Here is an 18,045-nt window from a genome sequence, read left to right on the forward strand (position 1 = left end):
CAAACTTGTCCGTCTTGGGCTTAGGATCTTTCATTCTAGGGACTCCTCTAGAGCGGGTAGACTAGGAGCTAGCAGCCCCCCTTCCCCGAGCCCCGCCTCTCTCTCCTCTCCAGTCTTCTTTTTGGGGAGGAGCTCTCCGCGATCTGGAGAGTTCCCGAGGGTCACCCGCCTCATTGCGCTCGCTTTTTCGTCTCGCCTTCACCTGGATATAATTTGCGAGTGAAGCTGCCCCCAGGATGACCACGCTGGCCGGCGCTGTGCCCAGGATGATGCGGCCCGGCCCGGGGCAGAATTACCCACGCAGCGGCTTCCCGCTGGAAGGTATGTTAGGGCCTCAGCCCATCCGGATCCCGGGGACTGGGATTGGCTGCCGCACCCCATTCCAGGTCTCCCGGGCCTTTAGTCGTGCGTTCTCAGGAGCCTCTTCCTCTTTACTTCCCATCCCAAGAAGCAATAGTGGGGAGGGGTTCTCGTGGAGGGGAGAGAAGCCCCATTTCACTTTCTGGCTGTAAACGCAGCATCACACTCTCTACAAACCTTCGGAACTTGTCTGGCCTATTCCCGCCTACTCCACTTGGCTCTGTTGTTTTGGAGTTGCTGCGGTGAGGATGGTGGTCAAGCTTCGCAGCAGCGGAAGCGAATTCTCCGTCTGTTCGCCCAAAGTTGCTAGGAAAGTGTCCTGGCTGCGTCCACGTTTGAAAAATTCCTGCTAGCTCGGCAAGAATTTTCCTGCTGTCATAATTGGAAGTTTTATTATTGATTAGTTAAATTCCATTCAACTCAAGAGGCATCTCGAAGTTTCCTAACATGTTTAGAAATGCCTTTTGGTTTGCTTGGGGAGGTAGACATTACTGCAAACCCGAACCCTACCAAACAATTTGGGCCTTAAAGGCACAGCCCTTAGACCTCGGTCCAGAGTAGACCCTAGTAGAGCAGCAACCTCGGCTGTGGTGGCCACTGCCAGGCTCACCGCCGGTTTCGTTTCTGAGGCGTAACAGGTGTGATACATGCTATCATCCGTGTCTCCTTTCCGCACCTTTGCCTACTACTCCCTGGTTCGGAAACACTAAAGGCTGTCTGCGTGCTCCAGACCCGGCAGGATTCTGTAGCAGTTATTGCAAGACAGTCTAGGCAGCAGCCCGGATTCTCCCTCCGACTTGCCCTTTCTCCCTAAAAGAGAAAATACAGTTCCTTCTGCATCAAGTTATCTTGCAGCAATTACTCAATTTCCGAAAGATTATATGCCCCTGCAGTGCGTAATTATTTAAACAATCATAACAGTAAGGGTCCCGGACTGGGAGTCGCAAGCCTGGTAGCTGGTGTTTGACTGACATAGGAGGACAGGCCGGAAGGAGACAAGCAGAGTTGGGTTCTTTCGTCTTTCTGCTGCTTTCTTTCTATTCTTCTAAATGACTTTCGCCTGGGCTCTGTCTTTTGCATTCTCTTTCTAGTGTCCACCCCCCTTGGCCAGGGCCGGGTCAACCAGCTCGGAGGAGTATTTATCAACGGCAGGCCTCTGCCCAACCACATCCGCCACAAGATCGTGGAGATGGCCCACCATGGCATTCGGCCTTGCGTCATCTCTCGCCAGCTGCGTGTGTCCCACGGTTGTGTCTCTAAGATCCTGTGCAGGTACCAGGAGACAGGCTCCATCCGTCCTGGTGCCATTGGAGGCAGTAAGCCCAAGGTGAGTCTGGGGCCTAGTTTCCTGGACGCAGGGCGCATGGTCCAGCGGGTGGGAAGGAGGCACTCTCTAGCTGGGAGTAAGGGACTTTCCAAGGGAGGTATACCTCATATCTAGGAAGAAGTGTTTGTGTGTGTGTAGAACTCAGTTCTTATAGTTGCTGGTGGTCCTTGAACACTAGAGAAAGGCTAGCATTTTTGGCAAAGGAAGGTAACATTAGCTTTTGATGCCCAGGAACCTTGGAAACCTCATCAAATTAATTTGATAAACACCTAAAGCAAGCCCACCCATTGCTGATTTTCCCCAACAGTCTTCCCAGCCCCCTCTCATGGCAGCATCCTAGAACGAAGCTAAACATTCCAATTTGGTTCTTGAACGGTTTCTTTCCCAGATTTGGACTGCACCCCTCCCCCCAACCTCCGTGCAAATTGTTTCCAAGAAGTCAGGGTTATTAGTTTTCTTTATAATAAGCCTCTTGACTCCATTTTTGAAAAAGTATTTTTGTGAGATCCTTAAATTATGTTATTTTTTTAATAAGCAATAAAGTCCTGCAGGCTAGAGAGTGGGAGGAGATTATACGGGTGCTGCCTTCTCTTTGGGTTATTCAGAGAAGCCAGTATGATTTTCTGGTTGTCAGAGGTGGGGGTTAAAATCAAGCGGACACTGAAGACTCCCAAACACAGTTCCTCTCTCCCCGTTTTCTCACTTAACCTGAGGATCTAAGGAGACAGTTTTATTTGAGTGGGTGAAAGAGTCATTCTTTCCAGTTATCTATGTTTGTTTAATTAAAAGCAACAATAACCCAGCCTAGATACATGGCCTTTGAAATCTCATCTTACTCCTTCCATAGCTCAGCTCTGACCTCTTCGGAACTGACGTAATTTGATTTTTCTGTGGCTCTTTCCAGCATTCGCCTTTCAGTTTCGTTTTTGTGTGGATTCCCTCCAGTTTCTGGTGATCAGAATGTACAGCCCTTACCTCCAAACTTACTTTTTTTTTTCTTTCTTAATTTAATCTGGTTGCTCTAGCGTCTTTGGGCAGGTGGAGGGTCTCCAGGCTGCCCCGAATGGGATAATTTCCTGTCTGCTTCTTTCTAAACTGAATTAAAGTCATTTGGCTAAGCAGAGGGACAGTCCCAGAGAATACACGAAGGGGCATCCAAAAGACCCTGAGGTGGGGGCACTCCATCGGGCTCACAATACTGGGTACCAACGCACCACCCGCCTATCTCTTAAAGCAGGTGACAACGCCTGACGTGGAGAAGAAAATTGAGGAATACAAAAGAGAAAACCCGGGCATGTTCAGCTGGGAAATTCGAGACAAATTACTCAAGGACGCGGTCTGTGATCGGAACACTGTACCCTCAGGTACTGGGTCTATTAACTTTCCCCGGAGGCGCGACCGTCAGTCTCGTACTCCAATGGGACACACCAGCCGTAAAAATCGCCCCAGTTATCTATCGTGGCTATTAAGAGACTGCCCTGAAATATTTACAAGCCAGACATTCTTGATGTTTTATGGAGCATTGGGTGAACTGCTGGTCCCCAGGGTGGCGGCTTGGGGGACGGCCTGAAATTTCCCGGGGGGGGGGGTGGCGGGATGCAGAAACGCGGCGCACAGGCCAGATGATTATTAGTATTGATGGTTCCGTTCTAAAGAGAAACCAATGTTTTGGTAACCTCCACTGAAGTAACCTCCAAGCCCCACCGGTGGAGAGTTGGCTGGGGCAGTAAAGGGGGTGAAAATTCGTTCAGACGCGATTTCCCCAGGAGTTCCAGAGTCGGTCCAGCATCCTGGCATCTTGGGAGAGGTGGGGGGTGTGGGCCTCCGCGCGGGAAGAGTTTGTTTTTAATTAAAGGCAAACTCCCTTTTTCTTTCTGTGAGAACGATATATTTCAGAGCATGGATTTGTTTACCAGACTGGAATCTGGAAAAAATAAATCTTAGAGAGTGTGTTTTCTTTTGATTTTTACAATAGGGAAATATTCTGCAGTTGAAATTTAAACCCTTTCTATCCTGAAAACAAGTTCATCTGCAGGCAGCAGGCCCTCCGTGGTTCTTCTTGGTTCTTCTTACCAGGACTTTGGGACCCAGTGTGGGGAGGGTCACGGTGAAGGGTGAGCTGGTGGAAGGAGCCTCTTAGGGTGTTCAGAGGCAAGTAGCCAACCTCTTCTCGGAAAGGGACAGAGGTAACATTTCTCGATTCTAAATTGGAGGTGCTGCGAGATTTCTAGTTACCAGTTCCAGTCTAAGCAATTAAAACCCCACGAAAGTGTGAGGGCTTTTTTTTTTTTTTTTAGACCGGAGAGAATGGAGACCAGAGGCAGGACACAGCAACGATGATCCCTGCCCAAGAGCAAGAAACGTGTTGAGTGCCTGGGCTGGGCCTTTGAGGTTTCTCCTTTGGGATCTTTCTCTAAGTCTCTTAAATTTGTTTGTTCCCTTCCTCTTCTTATCCCCAGTGAGTTCCATCAGCCGGATCCTGAGGAGTAAATTTGGAAAAGGAGAAGAGGAGGAGGTGGATCTAGACAGGAAGGAAGCAGAGGAAAGCGAGAAAAAGACTAAGCACAGCATCGACGGCATCCTGAGCGAGCGAGGTAAGGGGCCCTTACTGGGCCGGGCGCGCACCGACTAACAAGCGCTGGTTCTAAGACTTGTGGGTCTGCGCAACCGCAAACCGGCCCTGGCTCATCTCAGAGCCCAACTCCGGCCTCGGCCACAGCTACTGCTCTTGGGAAAGACATTTACGTGAAAGACCAGCGAGGTACTTGGTATTAAACAAACATCTTCTCTAGTCTAATCTTATTTTTTTTTTTATTTTCCTGGAGCTTGAATCCGGGGCCTCATACACGCTCAGCACGTGCCACCTCCAGTAATACGAACTCTAAGCTATTGTGAGTTTTATTCTCCACCATTTCTAGCTCCTCGGAGTCGAGAAGTCTGAAATGCGTTGCAGGTGGACCCTTTCTAGATGGAAACTAAGCTTCTCTGAAAGCAACTTATATGGGCTGATAATGCGGGGGGGGGGGTTGTTAATTAAGTCTTCGGAGCTTGAAGCAGATTTTACGCTCTGGAAAATACTGTGCGTGTGGGTGAGAATTAATGAGAATATGACTTTTCCGGGCAGTGGGAGCCTAAAGATGCCCACCCCTGCTGCCTAATACACGTGTGTGTTCGTGTGTGTGTACACAAACCGAACTACGTTTCATTTATTTTCAAGTAGGATGAGGGATATATAACCTGTATGTGTCTGGCAACCGACGGTGCCCAAGTTATAGCATTATAGGGATCTGGGTCAAAGGGATCTGTGTTCTTCAGCCCCTGGTGTTGTCACCCTCTGTCCCCCAGGGGTACAGACCACCCACTCCATGTTGGCTGTGGCCTGTCAGCACCAAAAGAAAAATCTCCCTCCGGGGCATGGAGAATTGCAGGCTGTTTCAGTATCACCTGCTTGGAGTCATCTTCAAAAATAAAGGTTTACCGAAAGGAAGAACCCTTTTCTACCAGGGCTTTCTGGGATGAACTGGATGGCTCTAGCAGACAGATTACTGTATCTTTTTTAAAAACCTTCATTGTAGCCTCGAGACAAGTGTTGGCTTTCCAGAAAAGCTGCCTTCAAACCAATACAAAAGGCACCCTCGATATTTAGAGTTGGATGTGAGCAACCAAGTGCCCGACTTCTAATATATGGATGTTTTTAGGGCACACATATAATCAAGAAAAAGGCACTCAGAATGGAAGGAAGTTGAGCAGGGAAATGGGCATGCGGTTACTTCTGTGTTTACAGCAGGGGCTTCTCTAAAATCTGTGCAAGGCTGGACAAATGCATTTCTGGTCACCTCTGGTTTGTATTCCAGCCCTAGCTGCACTCTAGAGGTGCTAGGGTGAAAGAAAGCTGAGGGCTGAGGACCCAGACTTCTCCCGGGCCCAATGGGCTCCTATAGCAGAGGCTAGAAGAGAGGCTCTACTCTAGCGTAGCTATGAGAGAGGCCCTGCCAGGATCCATGGCTTTGCTACTTGTTGCTCCGAGCTCAAAGTGGCAGCCAGGCAGAGCAGCCGCTCCCTCGCAGCAGCAGCAACAACCGAGGCCCAGGAGACAAAACGTCCCAAATGAGCTGGTCAAACATTTGTACAACTTTTCCAGCGTTTACAAAGAAGGCCTTCTCTACACAATCTACACTTGGAGATGAACTTGGGAGACAAAGCCTGGAGAGTCCATTGAAACTCACACTTTAGCTTGGCCCAGACAAAGCTCCAGCTTCGAGCAGCTTGATGTGAACAAAGGAAGGCAGCCTTTTTATAATTCAAGGAGAAAAGAAGAGAAAACAGCCCCACAAAGGGCCCAGAATAGACATTATGGGCTTGCAATGAGGGATGAATTATTCAATGAGCCCCAGTAGCTGCTGAGCCAGGAAGTTTTATGGACTCTCCAGCGTGGAAAAAGTGGCCATTTCACCTACAAAATGTTTCGAGTCTTTTGGGTCGCCTCACTGGGCCGGCTGCCATTCAAGGGCAATTGCTACCATTTTTAAAAACCAGAGTGTTCCCCCAGTGGGGGCTGTGTCCTTGAAACACACACACACACACACACACACACACACACACACACACACACACACACCTCAGTGGCTGAAGTCTAATTTAATTTGGGGTTGTCAAGGAAGGCGCAGCCTGGGTCCCTTCAGTGCCTCCAGCTTCCTTTCCGGATGAACCCTGCAGGGCAAGGGGGCCCAGAGAGAGGATAGAGGGAGATGCAGTTTGAAGTCTAGAAACCTCAAATATTCCGCTCTGTTGTTTGGGCATCAAAAGTCTCCGGCGGTCCCACTTGTAAAATAGAATGGATGTTGAGAAAGGGCTCTCTGAGTCCTGGCAAAGGGGAGGGAAAAGCTGGCGGAGGAGGGACTTTGGGGAGTCCCCACCACTGCTGTGTGCTCTTGCCAAATGGGCCTGGTACCTGCTACTCAGACTGACTTTTCTGGACACAAATTTGGCCTGGGGTCTGCTTGGCAGACGCTTGGGTGCGGGGAGAAAGGCACCCAGACAGAGGTCAGAGCCACCGCCCCCCCCCCCCCCCCCAAGATCTTGTCCTTTCTCCTAAACGGTCCCTTTTGTCTTGTCCAATTTTCCTTCTCCCTTGTCCAATCCAAGAGTTGGTCACCAAATACAGCGGGTGCGTCCTGCCCTGAGCTCCAAGGGAACCCTAGGCTCTCTGCACTCCTGCTGAGACCATCCTTCCTGCTCCAACACACCCGTGAAAGAAGAGCAATGAGCGGCCGGGGACCTTCCACCCTGTCCCTGGCCAGCAGTGCGGATGGACGGAGCAGGCACAGCCGGACCTGCGGAGTCCTAACTCAGGCACCCCGGGCTGCGGCAGCTCAATGGGCGCCTCTGTTCCTCCCCCGGCGCAGCAGAGCGGGCCCGCGGGCGCCGCCACAATAGCAGGGGCCCCCACTGCTGCGCCCTGCGCCAAAGCGCCGCGCCGCCCCTCCCCGCGCTCCGGCCGGCCGGCAGCTTAGCTCGCCGGGCTGCAGCCGACTCAATTGCCTCCTTTATGTCCCTCTCACTTTCATCTAGACGCAGCCCGCCTCCCCCTTCTTCTCCTCTTTTTTTCCCTCCCTAGCCTGAGGCTCACATTAGTGAAATTTCTGCAACCTCCCCCGTTTTTTTCTTATTTTAAAGAAAGCCCTTAACACAAAAGCGGTGACTAATCGATAGAAAGTGCTCCTTCATCATCCTCTCCTTCTCCACCTCCTCCCCTCCTTTTTTCCCTCCTCCCTCTGCCTCTTACTCCTCTTCCTCCTCCTCCCAACCCCCTCCGTTTCTCTCAGCAGGGTGACGCTTTTCCTGTTTGTGAGTTTTGGGCAACATTTTTGCTTTGTGCGGTAATGGAATTACCGGACAGACGGGGACTGTAGATGGACACGCGACGGGAAGACTTTCCGCTTAAATATTTAGATGTAACGTTACAATTACGGACTTGTTGCCGCGTCTTTGAAGTGGCCGTGCGGGAGCGCAAGGCGAAAGAGGCCAGATTGCCAAATTGATGTTTTGATTGGGACTGGAGACACACTTTTACCGGACTCCCCCCTCCCCCTTTAAAAATAAAATTTCAAATAAGCGTGGGAGGTTTGCAACCATTGCAGGGATGAAACTGAGAGAATTCGGACACAGGATCGCTGAGAGCCTGTATTCTCTTCACATTTCTTCAATTTGGGGAGAAAAGGGCGCTTTGTTTTTTTCAGAAAATGCAAGTGTTAAACGTTTTCCCTGGCCCTTTTTGTGTATAAGCTCATGCTCTTCTCTAAAATTAATGACAAATGACGTCAGATTAAAAAATGTGTTTCTATAAAGACCAAAAAAGGTGGGGGGTAAAGTTCTTGGGATATTTCGTTTGCAGTGGATGGTTTGGAAAACTCTTTCGAATGGAGGGGGTCCCGCTGGGAAGAGGAAAGGCATTTGCTTCTTCCGTGTTGGTGGGGAAGGGAATTGCTGGTGTCGGCTTGGTGTGGTGTGGAGGCACAGGCTGAGCCGTCCCACATATTAAAATAATGGGGTGTAGGATCACAGATTTCTGGACCCAGATCTTTTATTACTGGTGGCTTTCCTGGCCGTTTTCAAGTCCACTCGCCAGGACAGGAGTCTGCCTTCAATCGTATTTGGACTTGGAGATTAATTTTAAAGTTTTGCGATTCTACTCAAGGAAAGTGTCCCATTTAAAGGGGAAATAAAAAACATTGGCTATGACAGTGGGTCACCACACGGCAGTCACATTCTCTAGACAGGACAATGAAGAGGTTGGGGAGGGGGTTTCTGTCTCTTAGCACTTTCTTTTTCCTCTTGTTTGACTGGGGTAACTGCTGTATGCTTACTCTGTAGCTTTATTGAAAACATGCAGATTTTCTAATTAATGCTTGAAATCATATGTTTATTTTGGGGTTTGATGTGATTGTTGATAGCACCGGAACAGGAGGTAGGGGCTTCCAGTGTGTAATAATTACTGAAGGGTCATTTAAGAGTCCCGAGGGCTGAGTCATAAAACCCACCCAGGCGGTGATGCGGAACCAGAAAGTGTGCCTCGGTTCAAGCAAGTGTAATATACAGAAATCAATCAAGTGAACAGGAGCGTTGCACCAAACCCGCGTGGTTTCCAGATTCATGAATATTTTGAGGACCAATCAAAAATCCTTCCTAATCGTGAGAGTAAACGTTCAAGTTATGCAGAAATAAGTGGGCAGCAGAATGAGAAGCTCAGTGATGATTGCCTGGCCTGGGACCCTGAAAGTTGCAGTTCAGTGGGACCCTATGACAGGTAACTTATTCATTCTCTCCAGTAAATGAAGATTAAGGAACTATTAAGAACAAGAACTGACCACATAACTCGCTAGCCACTAAACGGCAATTAAGCAGTCAGCTTGGTGCCTTATCTCATTGGCTGCTCTTGGGTTGTTTTACAACCAGGAATTAAAATCTGAAAGGAGCGTTTTCTGCAGCTCTGGCCAAATATTGATTAAGTAGCCGGTTGTTGATATACCATTGTCATCCATTAAAAGGCCAGGAGCTCAGCCCCTCGGTGGCCACCTACTTTTGTGAGGGCTTCTTAACCACACAGATCAAAGCAGGATCATTTCAATTTATCTGTCTTGGAAAAAAATCCTCCTTTTCCTCTGAAATCTCTAAGGAGGAACTGACCAAATTCCCCTTCAAGGAATAGGAACTGAAACCAGTTCCGTGTCGTCATCTCAGAGAGAAGGCTCATGGGGTGTTTTTTCAATTATCCCGTGGCGAGTTTATGTTGAGAACTGAGGTTGAGATATTGATTTTTATCAAGGTGGTTCTCTCTTTGGGCCGGGGTGGAGGAGGGCGGGGGGGGGGGAAGCTGGGGTGCAACTGTCTGTAATGGCAAATTTTCTAAATCTGAATTTGTCACTATAATTGCCTCCCAGGCTGGAATGTTATGCGGAAAAGATATCAGATTTTTATGTCAAATTAGACGGAGAATAAATTACACAGAAGGCTGTGCGGTAGAGTGGCCACATCTCTCTATAGGTGGCGTTTCCATAACTTGGTGTTTGTTTTTAAATCCCTGTAATAGAGGAGTAGATATGTGTTTGTGTGCACAGTGTGTGCCATCAGGGTTTATTTACAAACTGGTTGCCGAGAATTAAGCCGGCCCTGGTGTGCTGTAAAGGTGTGTTATCCTGCAAACTTCTAGAGGCCTGGCAGTTGGAGGTAGTGGTGCAGATCTTAGTCCGTTCCCAGATGGTGACTGCTGGGAAAGACACCTGAATCCCCTCATGGCTTCTGTAGTTGTTGATTTTTTTTGGTCAACTATTAGGTTTTTGTTTGTTTAAGAATTTGCTATATTTGTATTGGTTTTTCCTTTCTTTATGAGACGGCAAAAAAAAATCTTTCAAGGGCTCCTCTGGAAATATACCATTTCTGTGCTTAACTTGCAAATTCCAAGAAATTACTCTGAGCTTCCCCTATTGATGCCAGAGTCAGGCTTGGGATAGTTCCCTGTGTATCATGTATGTGCCCCTGTATGGGACTTGGTGAGTGCCCTCGCAGTGTGCATTTTGATTCTAAATAATGATTTTTATAAGGGTTCATATTTTTATTATTTACGTTTTCTTTTTCATTCTTAAACGAGGTATATATTGACATGCTGAGTTAAGTCATTGCTGGCTGTGTTTTTCTTATAAGTATTTCTAAAAATTTCATGCAATAATCCCTTATATTAACTCATAATGAGCTCATTGATGATTCATCTATGTTCAAATACCTACTAGTGTAACATAGCGCTAATCAATCATTACAATATAGTATGACTTCCCAAAACAGATTAGGTTGTAAGTTAGAGTCTGCTTGCATATGTGAATATGCCTTAACTGGGTCAGGTACATCATTATTTTATCCTTGTTGTATATTTTACATGTACATATATTTTTATACACATACAGAGTTAAAGCAGCTTTCTCCCCTTGAATCTGTGCTCAAACATTGCCAGGGAGACAGTAGATCCCAGTTCCAAGTTGGGCCAGATCTTCGTCCCAAGGCCAGCTTGCTAAGTTAAGAATGATAGCCTCTGTCTGGGGAGTTGTGGCCTCAAAGGAGGAACTCTCCTACATTCTGCTTTATTTAAAATCCCGCAGCAAAATTCAAAATGCCACAAACTTTGTGATTTGTCACATGAAGAGAGAGAAAGCAAAAGGCAACTTGGACTTTGCCGTTCTCCCTGCAAATGCTCACCAAGCTGAGAGTGGTGTTGTTCTATGGCTTTCCCATGTCCTACAGCTTCTCACCCTTCCCAGTGCTGCAACCCTTTCATGTAGCTCTTCATAAGGAGATGGCCCCCCAACCACTAAATTATTTTTGTCACTACTTCATAACTCTAATTTTTGCTGCTGTTATGAATCATAATGTAAACATCTGATAGGCAGGATACCTGATATGGGACCCCTGGGAAAAGGTTGTTCCACCCCGAAAGGGTCATGACCCACAGGTTGAGAACCGCGGCGTTAGAAAGTTGCCCTTGGCGAAGCGAGACAAGAAAATGGGGCCGAAGACAATGCCACGGGGTTTATGAATTCTTACCTTCGATCTCCCGCTTTCCCATTGTCCCCGGTAAAAAGGAACAGATCACTTCTGCTATGTAAATGGCCACCTCTCTTTTTACAAAAGAAGAAGTTGTATTTGCGATAAGGAGCATCTGTGTAAAATTTAGAATTTGATTTGTTACACTTTTCTCCCAAAAGGGAAAAGGTTGAGAAGGCAAATTAGTTTACATGGCAAATAGCAAAACAGTTTTCCAGCGTTTACAGTCCTGCAGTAGATTTGTAAGTAAAGTGAAAGAAAAGAACACACACCCCCTTTGGGGCAAAGAGACTTGATGGAAGGCATCTGAAGTTTCAAGTCCTCCATCTACTGCACTGACAAACGGTCTTTTCTACGTCACCTAGAAATCATGATAGTTAAAAACCAAATTACTCTCTGTCTATGTCCTTAGACCCGTTCGGTAGTTTATTGGCTAAAGTTTCTTGTGGACTTTTAGCTGTCTAGTTTTGTTGTGTCTATACTAGCATATTAACACCAATTCTCAATTCTTGGGGCCAATTCTTCTTGTTCTGGATCCAATCCAACAGATTCCATTCAGAAGTAGTTGATTAAAATGCTTCGCAATGAGCCAGGGAACCCCTTCAGCACTGACCAACAAGGTGGAGGGAGGGGGCTTGCGACTGTATCTTCAGCGTGCACCATTCATAATATCATAGTAAAAATTTAAAAAGTATAAATTTGTGGAAACATAAATGAAGATCTTTAAAAAGTAAAATCAATAACTATGACTCTAGAAAGAGCTACGACATTAAATCTGCTTGGTCTCATTCCATTAGATAGACACCACGAGCAAATTAGGGTAGAATAGCTAAGAAAAGAAAGTTAGTTACTTTGCAGTTTGTGTCAGAACATAGAATTGACTTGATTTATTTTTGTTATTATAGTGAATATTGATGCAGTCACACACTAGCTTTTTAGTAGAAAGTCAGTATTTTTCTCTTATGATTTTTTTGAGCGATATAGATATATTAAAACATAGCAGTCACATATCCCTCTTATTTCTTAGTGTTAAGTTCTGGAATAAACATGGAGCTTGTTTGTTTATTTAATTCCTCTGATGCTAGGGACACAACCCAGGGATCAACATGCCAGGCATGCATTCTCTTATTCGGGGCATCTCCCTGGAGTCTCAAACATGTATCCTAGAATTTAATATTCTAATGTATTGTTATCATTAAGAAAAATTGTGTCCAAAGGGTAAGTGTGTTTGTCTCTCTCAATTTTCATAGCTGAGCTTAATTTGAACTAAAGAAAATTAATTGGTGTCATTTATTTTATTGTAAAGAAAGTGGAAGCCTGGACTGGACAGTTTCCTGGTTGAAGGTTGTTGGGGCATTGAGTGTGTTTGTCCTGTCTGGTTTAATACTTTCCTACACGTTTTTGTGCTCCAAAAGAACACAGTGCCCAAAGTAAAAGTAACCCGTGCTTGCCTTACCCATGAGGCTCTGAAACGGTGACCAAGCACACTGTTCAGGTGTGACCTCCTGAACTCCATTTTTTGGCACTTTTAAGGTGAAGTAGGTAAATACTAGTTTCCAGGGTTCTGTGAGACTAAGATGAGAAGCTGCTTGTGTGTAAATTATATCCATCCTAGAAAATTCACAGTCCTGGTGGAGTAGGGAGCACAAAACTCTGAGCATGCTGAGAAAGTGACCAGCCTACAGACTAGCAGATGGGCTCTGCCCAAGGGCAGATAAAAGCTTAATTCAGGGCTTAGCAGCAACAATGAAGACCAAGCACACACACTCAGCCTTCACACATACACACACACACACACACACACACACACACACACACGCCGCATCCCACATCCCTCGTGTCAGAAATGTGAGTTCGCAAGTAGTTATTTCATAGACCAACTTGACTGATTTCATGGGTAAGAAAAATGATAAATTTCTCAGACTTTCACCAAATGTCTTCACTCCTTTTCTTTCCCAGGCTCTTGGTTTTCTCTGCTAGATGAGCTTGCTGTTTGCACACTTTTGTTTGTTTGTTTATTTTGCCGGGTCAACGATGAGCACACTACTTGGTGAAAACTGATCTCAAACTTTCACTCCAGCAACTCTGGAACTTGCTCGTTTGGTGGAGTTCCTCACCATTTCTCAGTATGCCCCATCTTCAGCCTGCTCATCCTTAAATAACCTTGCTGTTCTGCACGTGGGATTACATGGATTCTCCGTCCTTTGTGGCGTGCGGGATTCTTCTTAAGACTGCAGCTTAGACGTGTTGAGGAAACCTTCTAAAGTAGTCATCTTACGCGGGAGGATAAATTACAATGACCTTTTAATTTGATTTCCTTCTAGTCAACACCACCCCACCCAAAAATGGTGGTGAGGCTGTGTGTGCGCCCTTGTGTGTCCTGTTTTACCGTCAAGCGCTGTGAATGAAGAAAGTACTTGCTCCCGAGGCCCTGGGGACACAGAACTCCTGCTCCTATCTCTGGCTTGAGCCGCTTGCCAGTGCAGGCCCTGACTGCATGGACTCTTGTTTTCTTATCCCCACATGCGCAGATCTGACCTGTCTCAGAGATAGGTCAAGCTGGGGCATGGCCGGTTTATGCAGCTGTTACGGCTTAGGCAGCACAGCAGGCAGTCTCTGCTCCTTGGCTGCCAGGCCCCAGTAAACTGATAAAAACTTATTGGAGAGCATGCCACTTTCCTTCTGGATGCCCCCTAGCCCCCTGAAGGCTTTCAGATGTGAGGGGACTTCTAGGTTCTGTGAGCCAGCTCTCAGTTCCGTGGACAGACTGAGGATCACATCCTCAGCAAGTCAACCCTTCAAATGACTTAGACTCCCAGTTAATTGTGGTTTTTGAATTTTTCTTTTATTTCAAATTTGGGGTGGATAAAACACTTGATTTGTACAAAACTGTAAAGCTATGATTGGAAGCAGGATAGCATGCTTTCTTTCCCTGTATTCTAGTTATCAGTCAGTACCTTGATTTTTAGGAAACTATACACAAACATGCAATTAACTCCTATGCCCCCAGCCTATGTCTCATGCATGTATACAATCTGTTCACCTCTTGTAGACATGGTAATCTTCTATATCAGCTGTTCCCTTCCTCGTTTGTTTTTTTTTCATTTTAAACTCCACATTATGCCCCAGCAATCCCTCTTTGCCAGGGATTTGCCCTGTTCGTGTAGCCACGTAGTATTCTGCTATATTGACAGAGGGTGGCTTATTTTACATTTAGAATGTTTCTAATGTAACAGCACCATTTGGCACAGATGTGAGTTTATTTATAAAATAAAGGGGATGGCATCTGTGATTTTTGAGAGCTTTGCTGGAATTTGGGTTCTGCGTGGAGAGCAAATGGTGGAGGAGCTGAGCAACTGAAAGGCGGGGGGCCGTGTTTGCCTTGGGGGGGCTGTGGCACGCAGACAGGGCACTTTCCTCTATCAGTCTGTGAGGGGGAGCTTTGACATCACGGCTAAGAGTTGTTCCATTAACAGTGACTGCCTTCCAGAACCTTCTCCAGTGTTCTATTGTTTCTCCAAGTGGAACATCTAACTCTAAACCAATTTCCGCCCCCGCCCCCCCCACTTACTGGTTCCTTTTAAAATTTCTTTTTTGGTTTAATTTTTACTTAATTTCCACTCCTATCTAAAACAGTCTCCTGGTGTTAAGCTTCTTTGTTTACTTTTATTTTGTGCGGGAGATATTATGGATGGTTTGTATAATTTAGAAGCAATTTATTCTAACTATTATGCTATAAAGGAGATATTATCTTCCAAGGACTTCCAAGCTGGGTTCGAACTAGTAAGTCATAGAATATCCTGTTGTATTCTGACTCTGAGCTATGCTGGTGTGGGGGTTCTGCATCCAGTAATGGCTGACTTGTAACGCTGCACGTTTTAAGGGAGTTTGTATTCATTCCCTTCCTACTGCACAAAAGACTGGTTATATTTTTCCACATACCTTACCTCTTGCTACACACTTTGGCCTATTTCCCCTTAAATCTGATGCTTGGGAACACAGTTGCTAAGACCTAGCTTACCTAAATTGGGAGACAGAGTCCGGACTAAACCAGAAAGAACTGTGCTCCAACTATCCCAGAAAGGCAAGCCACTCCCAAGCCCCAGAGATGGGGAACAATGATAGGAGTACACAGGTACAAAATACGAAGCAGATATTTCAAGCCACTACTCCTTAGAAGCAGGCCATCCGGTGGCGGGAGAAATGAGGCTAGGAACTGACTTCTGAATACTAAAGCCTTAGCTGGTGAAAACAAAAACTGAAAAAGAAAAGCGAGACTTGTCTCTTGACCATTCTCGTTACCATTCCAAGATGCTCAACAACGCGATCTGTCAGTGCAGACCGGAAGGTGCGTGTTCTGTAAGCTGAGAGAGATACTGCTGGCTTCTTGGATCCCCTTTATGCTCTCCCTCTGCCTTGCCTGTGGGATCCGAAGTGGTCAGGGAGGCGATGCAAACAGGCTTGGTGTTAAGAGCAGCTGCTGAGAGCTGGGAACAATCCAAAGCAGCCTTTCTCCCTCTCCCCGCCCCGTGCATCATTTGGACCGAATCAGGTCCTTAAAGTGTGGCATCTCCTTCTTACCTGTAAGAGTATGTGGTCCCCTCAGTAGGAGGGAAAATCTGGGGTGGTTAATCCCCAAATGAAGATCCTGATCTGTTTTAATGTTGCTGCGAGGTTGTTCTCAGCGGAAACTTAGACCATATATTGTGAATTGTTTCAGGGCTACTATGTACACAGTAATGGAACCCTGGATAAATGGCATAGCCTCGTAGTGCTTTTTTAGTAGGGAAAGAGATGGCAAATAGAGTCAGCTTCTAGGGAGGACTAGGTTCATAGCCCTGAGATCTCTGAGGAGGAGGGGAGGAGGAGGGACGGAGGAGGAGGAGGAGGAGGAGGAGGAGGAGGAGGAGGCGGAGGAGGAGGAGGAGGAGAGGAGAGGGAAGAGGTAAGAAGACTATGAAGAAGGACTAGAAGACAGATAAGACTCAGAAGTAAGAAGAAGAAGCAGAAGAAGAAGAAGAAGAAGACTTATAAATCCAGACTCACGACTACGGCTTATGCTTCGCCGCCTCATAATTCTCTCCTTCCTCTATAATACTTCTAGATTCTTCTTCTTCTTCTTCTTCTTCTTCTTCTTCTTCTTCTTCTTCTTCTTCTTCTTCTTCTTCTTCTTCTTCTTCTTCGATTCAATTATTATTTTATGTATCTGAGTGTTTTTCCCGCGTGCATGTATGTGCACTGCATATTTGCCTGATGCTTACAGAGGTCAGAAAAGTGCTCTGGATGATCTTGGGCTGGAGGTAAGGGCGGATGTGAAGCAACAAGTAGCTGCTGGGAGCTGGAGCCATGTCCTCTGCAAGAACAAGTGCTCTTAAGCACTGAGCCATCTCTCCAGCTCTGGGGAGAAATACTCTTTCACTTTCAGTGTGTGTGTGTGTGTGTGTGTGTTGTGTTTTACATGTTGTATATATGGAGATGTTCTGGTACATGCTCCCATGCATATGCCTGCAGAAGCCAGAGCATGACATATGTGTCTTCTATTACGCTTTACCTATTTCCTTTAGACAGAGTCTCTCATTCAACCAGAAGCTTACCATTCAGCGAGGTCAATGAGCTCTTAGGGTTCTCCTGTCTCTGTCCCTCAGTGCTAGGGTTATAGGCATACAGAGCCACGTCTGACTTTTAAAACATATATAGGAACTGGGGATTCAAGTTCAGGTCCTCATGCTTACAAAGAAGAGCTCTAACTAAGCCATCTCCACGTCCTATTCCCTGAAATTCTTGAAAATAGCAAGGGACTCCTGGATCCAGTGGGAGGGGGTGCATTTCAGATTCCTCTGTAGGTGAGATCTCAGTGCCTGGAAACTGCCATTTTGAAATGTTTAGGGCCTTCTGACATCCTGTCAGACTGTTTCTAAAAGGCCCGGGAATCCATTCCAGGAAGGAGAGCAGTTGAAATGGCTGGATCCTCCCAGTGCCTGGGGTAGACTAGTAATCTGTCAAGGCAAAAGAGGACTTGGGAGCTCATCTGGTGTGGATGCTTTCCGGGTGGTGGCTTGCTCGGTGTTGTGCAGACAGGGCACTCCATGGCACACATCTGTGCGCAACACACGTTTATTACAAGCGGCAGAAAGGCAACTTCTATAGTTTCTTACTTGAAGCCAGTGACTGCTTGTGGTCACTGATCCTGCCAAAATCTGAATACTTGCTGAGTGTTTGTCTGGGAGAAGAGGGCAAATGGATGACTTGGGATAGAGTGTCAGGTCAGAAAGCCCAAAAAAGCAGACTCTAGTGTGCCTGAAGTAACTAGCGGGATACCCCAGGCTGGGAAAGCTGCTGTCAGAGGGTGGTCGTTGCTCCAGTAGAAGGTCAGGATGGCAACTCAAACTGTCACGTATTGGCCATCAGTTTTGAGTTACTCGCAAAGGTTGGCTTCTCTGTGTCTTCCCCTTGCCTATGCTGGTCGTTTTGGGGATCCTTGAGGACAAAGTCATTGGATACTTGGGATGTAGGAGGTACCATAAATATTCAGTGGAATAGGGGGATACAGTTTATTTTTAAAGATTTATTCATTTATTTATGTATATGAGTGCTCTATCTGCATGTATGGCTTTATGATAGAAGATGGTATCATACGGGGAATACAATTTTTATATGCATCAGAGAAGGCTCTTATCCCTTACCCAGCATCTCCTGGTCTCATGTTGCCTATCCTTCTCCTACCTAAGCTAGGCACAGTTTGTAATGGAGAGCCAGCATATACTTTG

General features: G+C 46.4%; 1 protein-coding gene across 2 annotated transcripts in view; it reads left to right on the forward strand.

Annotated features, from left to right (window-relative positions):
• The first annotated feature begins 236 nt into the window (after positions 1 to 236).
• The window catches only part of Pax3 (paired box 3), a 94,655-nt gene continuing 76,846 nt past the window's right edge, over positions 237 to 18,045 (forward strand). The window contains exons 1-4 of one of the 2 annotated variants that reach the window (XM_038339996.1): positions 237 to 321; positions 1,452 to 1,687; positions 2,922 to 3,051; positions 4,147 to 4,281. In XM_038339996.1, the coding sequence (XP_038195924.1) occupies positions 237 to 321; positions 1,452 to 1,687; positions 2,922 to 3,051; positions 4,147 to 4,281 (586 nt within the window). The remainder of the gene's footprint in view (positions 322 to 1,451; positions 1,688 to 2,921; positions 3,052 to 4,146; positions 4,282 to 18,045) is intronic. The other variant, XM_038339997.1, reaches the window with a different exon arrangement.

The sequence above is a fragment of the Arvicola amphibius genome, chromosome 8 (genome assembly GCF_903992535.2).
Source record: "Arvicola amphibius chromosome 8, mArvAmp1.2, whole genome shotgun sequence".
Taxonomy (NCBI): domain Eukaryota; kingdom Metazoa; phylum Chordata; class Mammalia; order Rodentia; family Cricetidae; genus Arvicola; species Arvicola amphibius.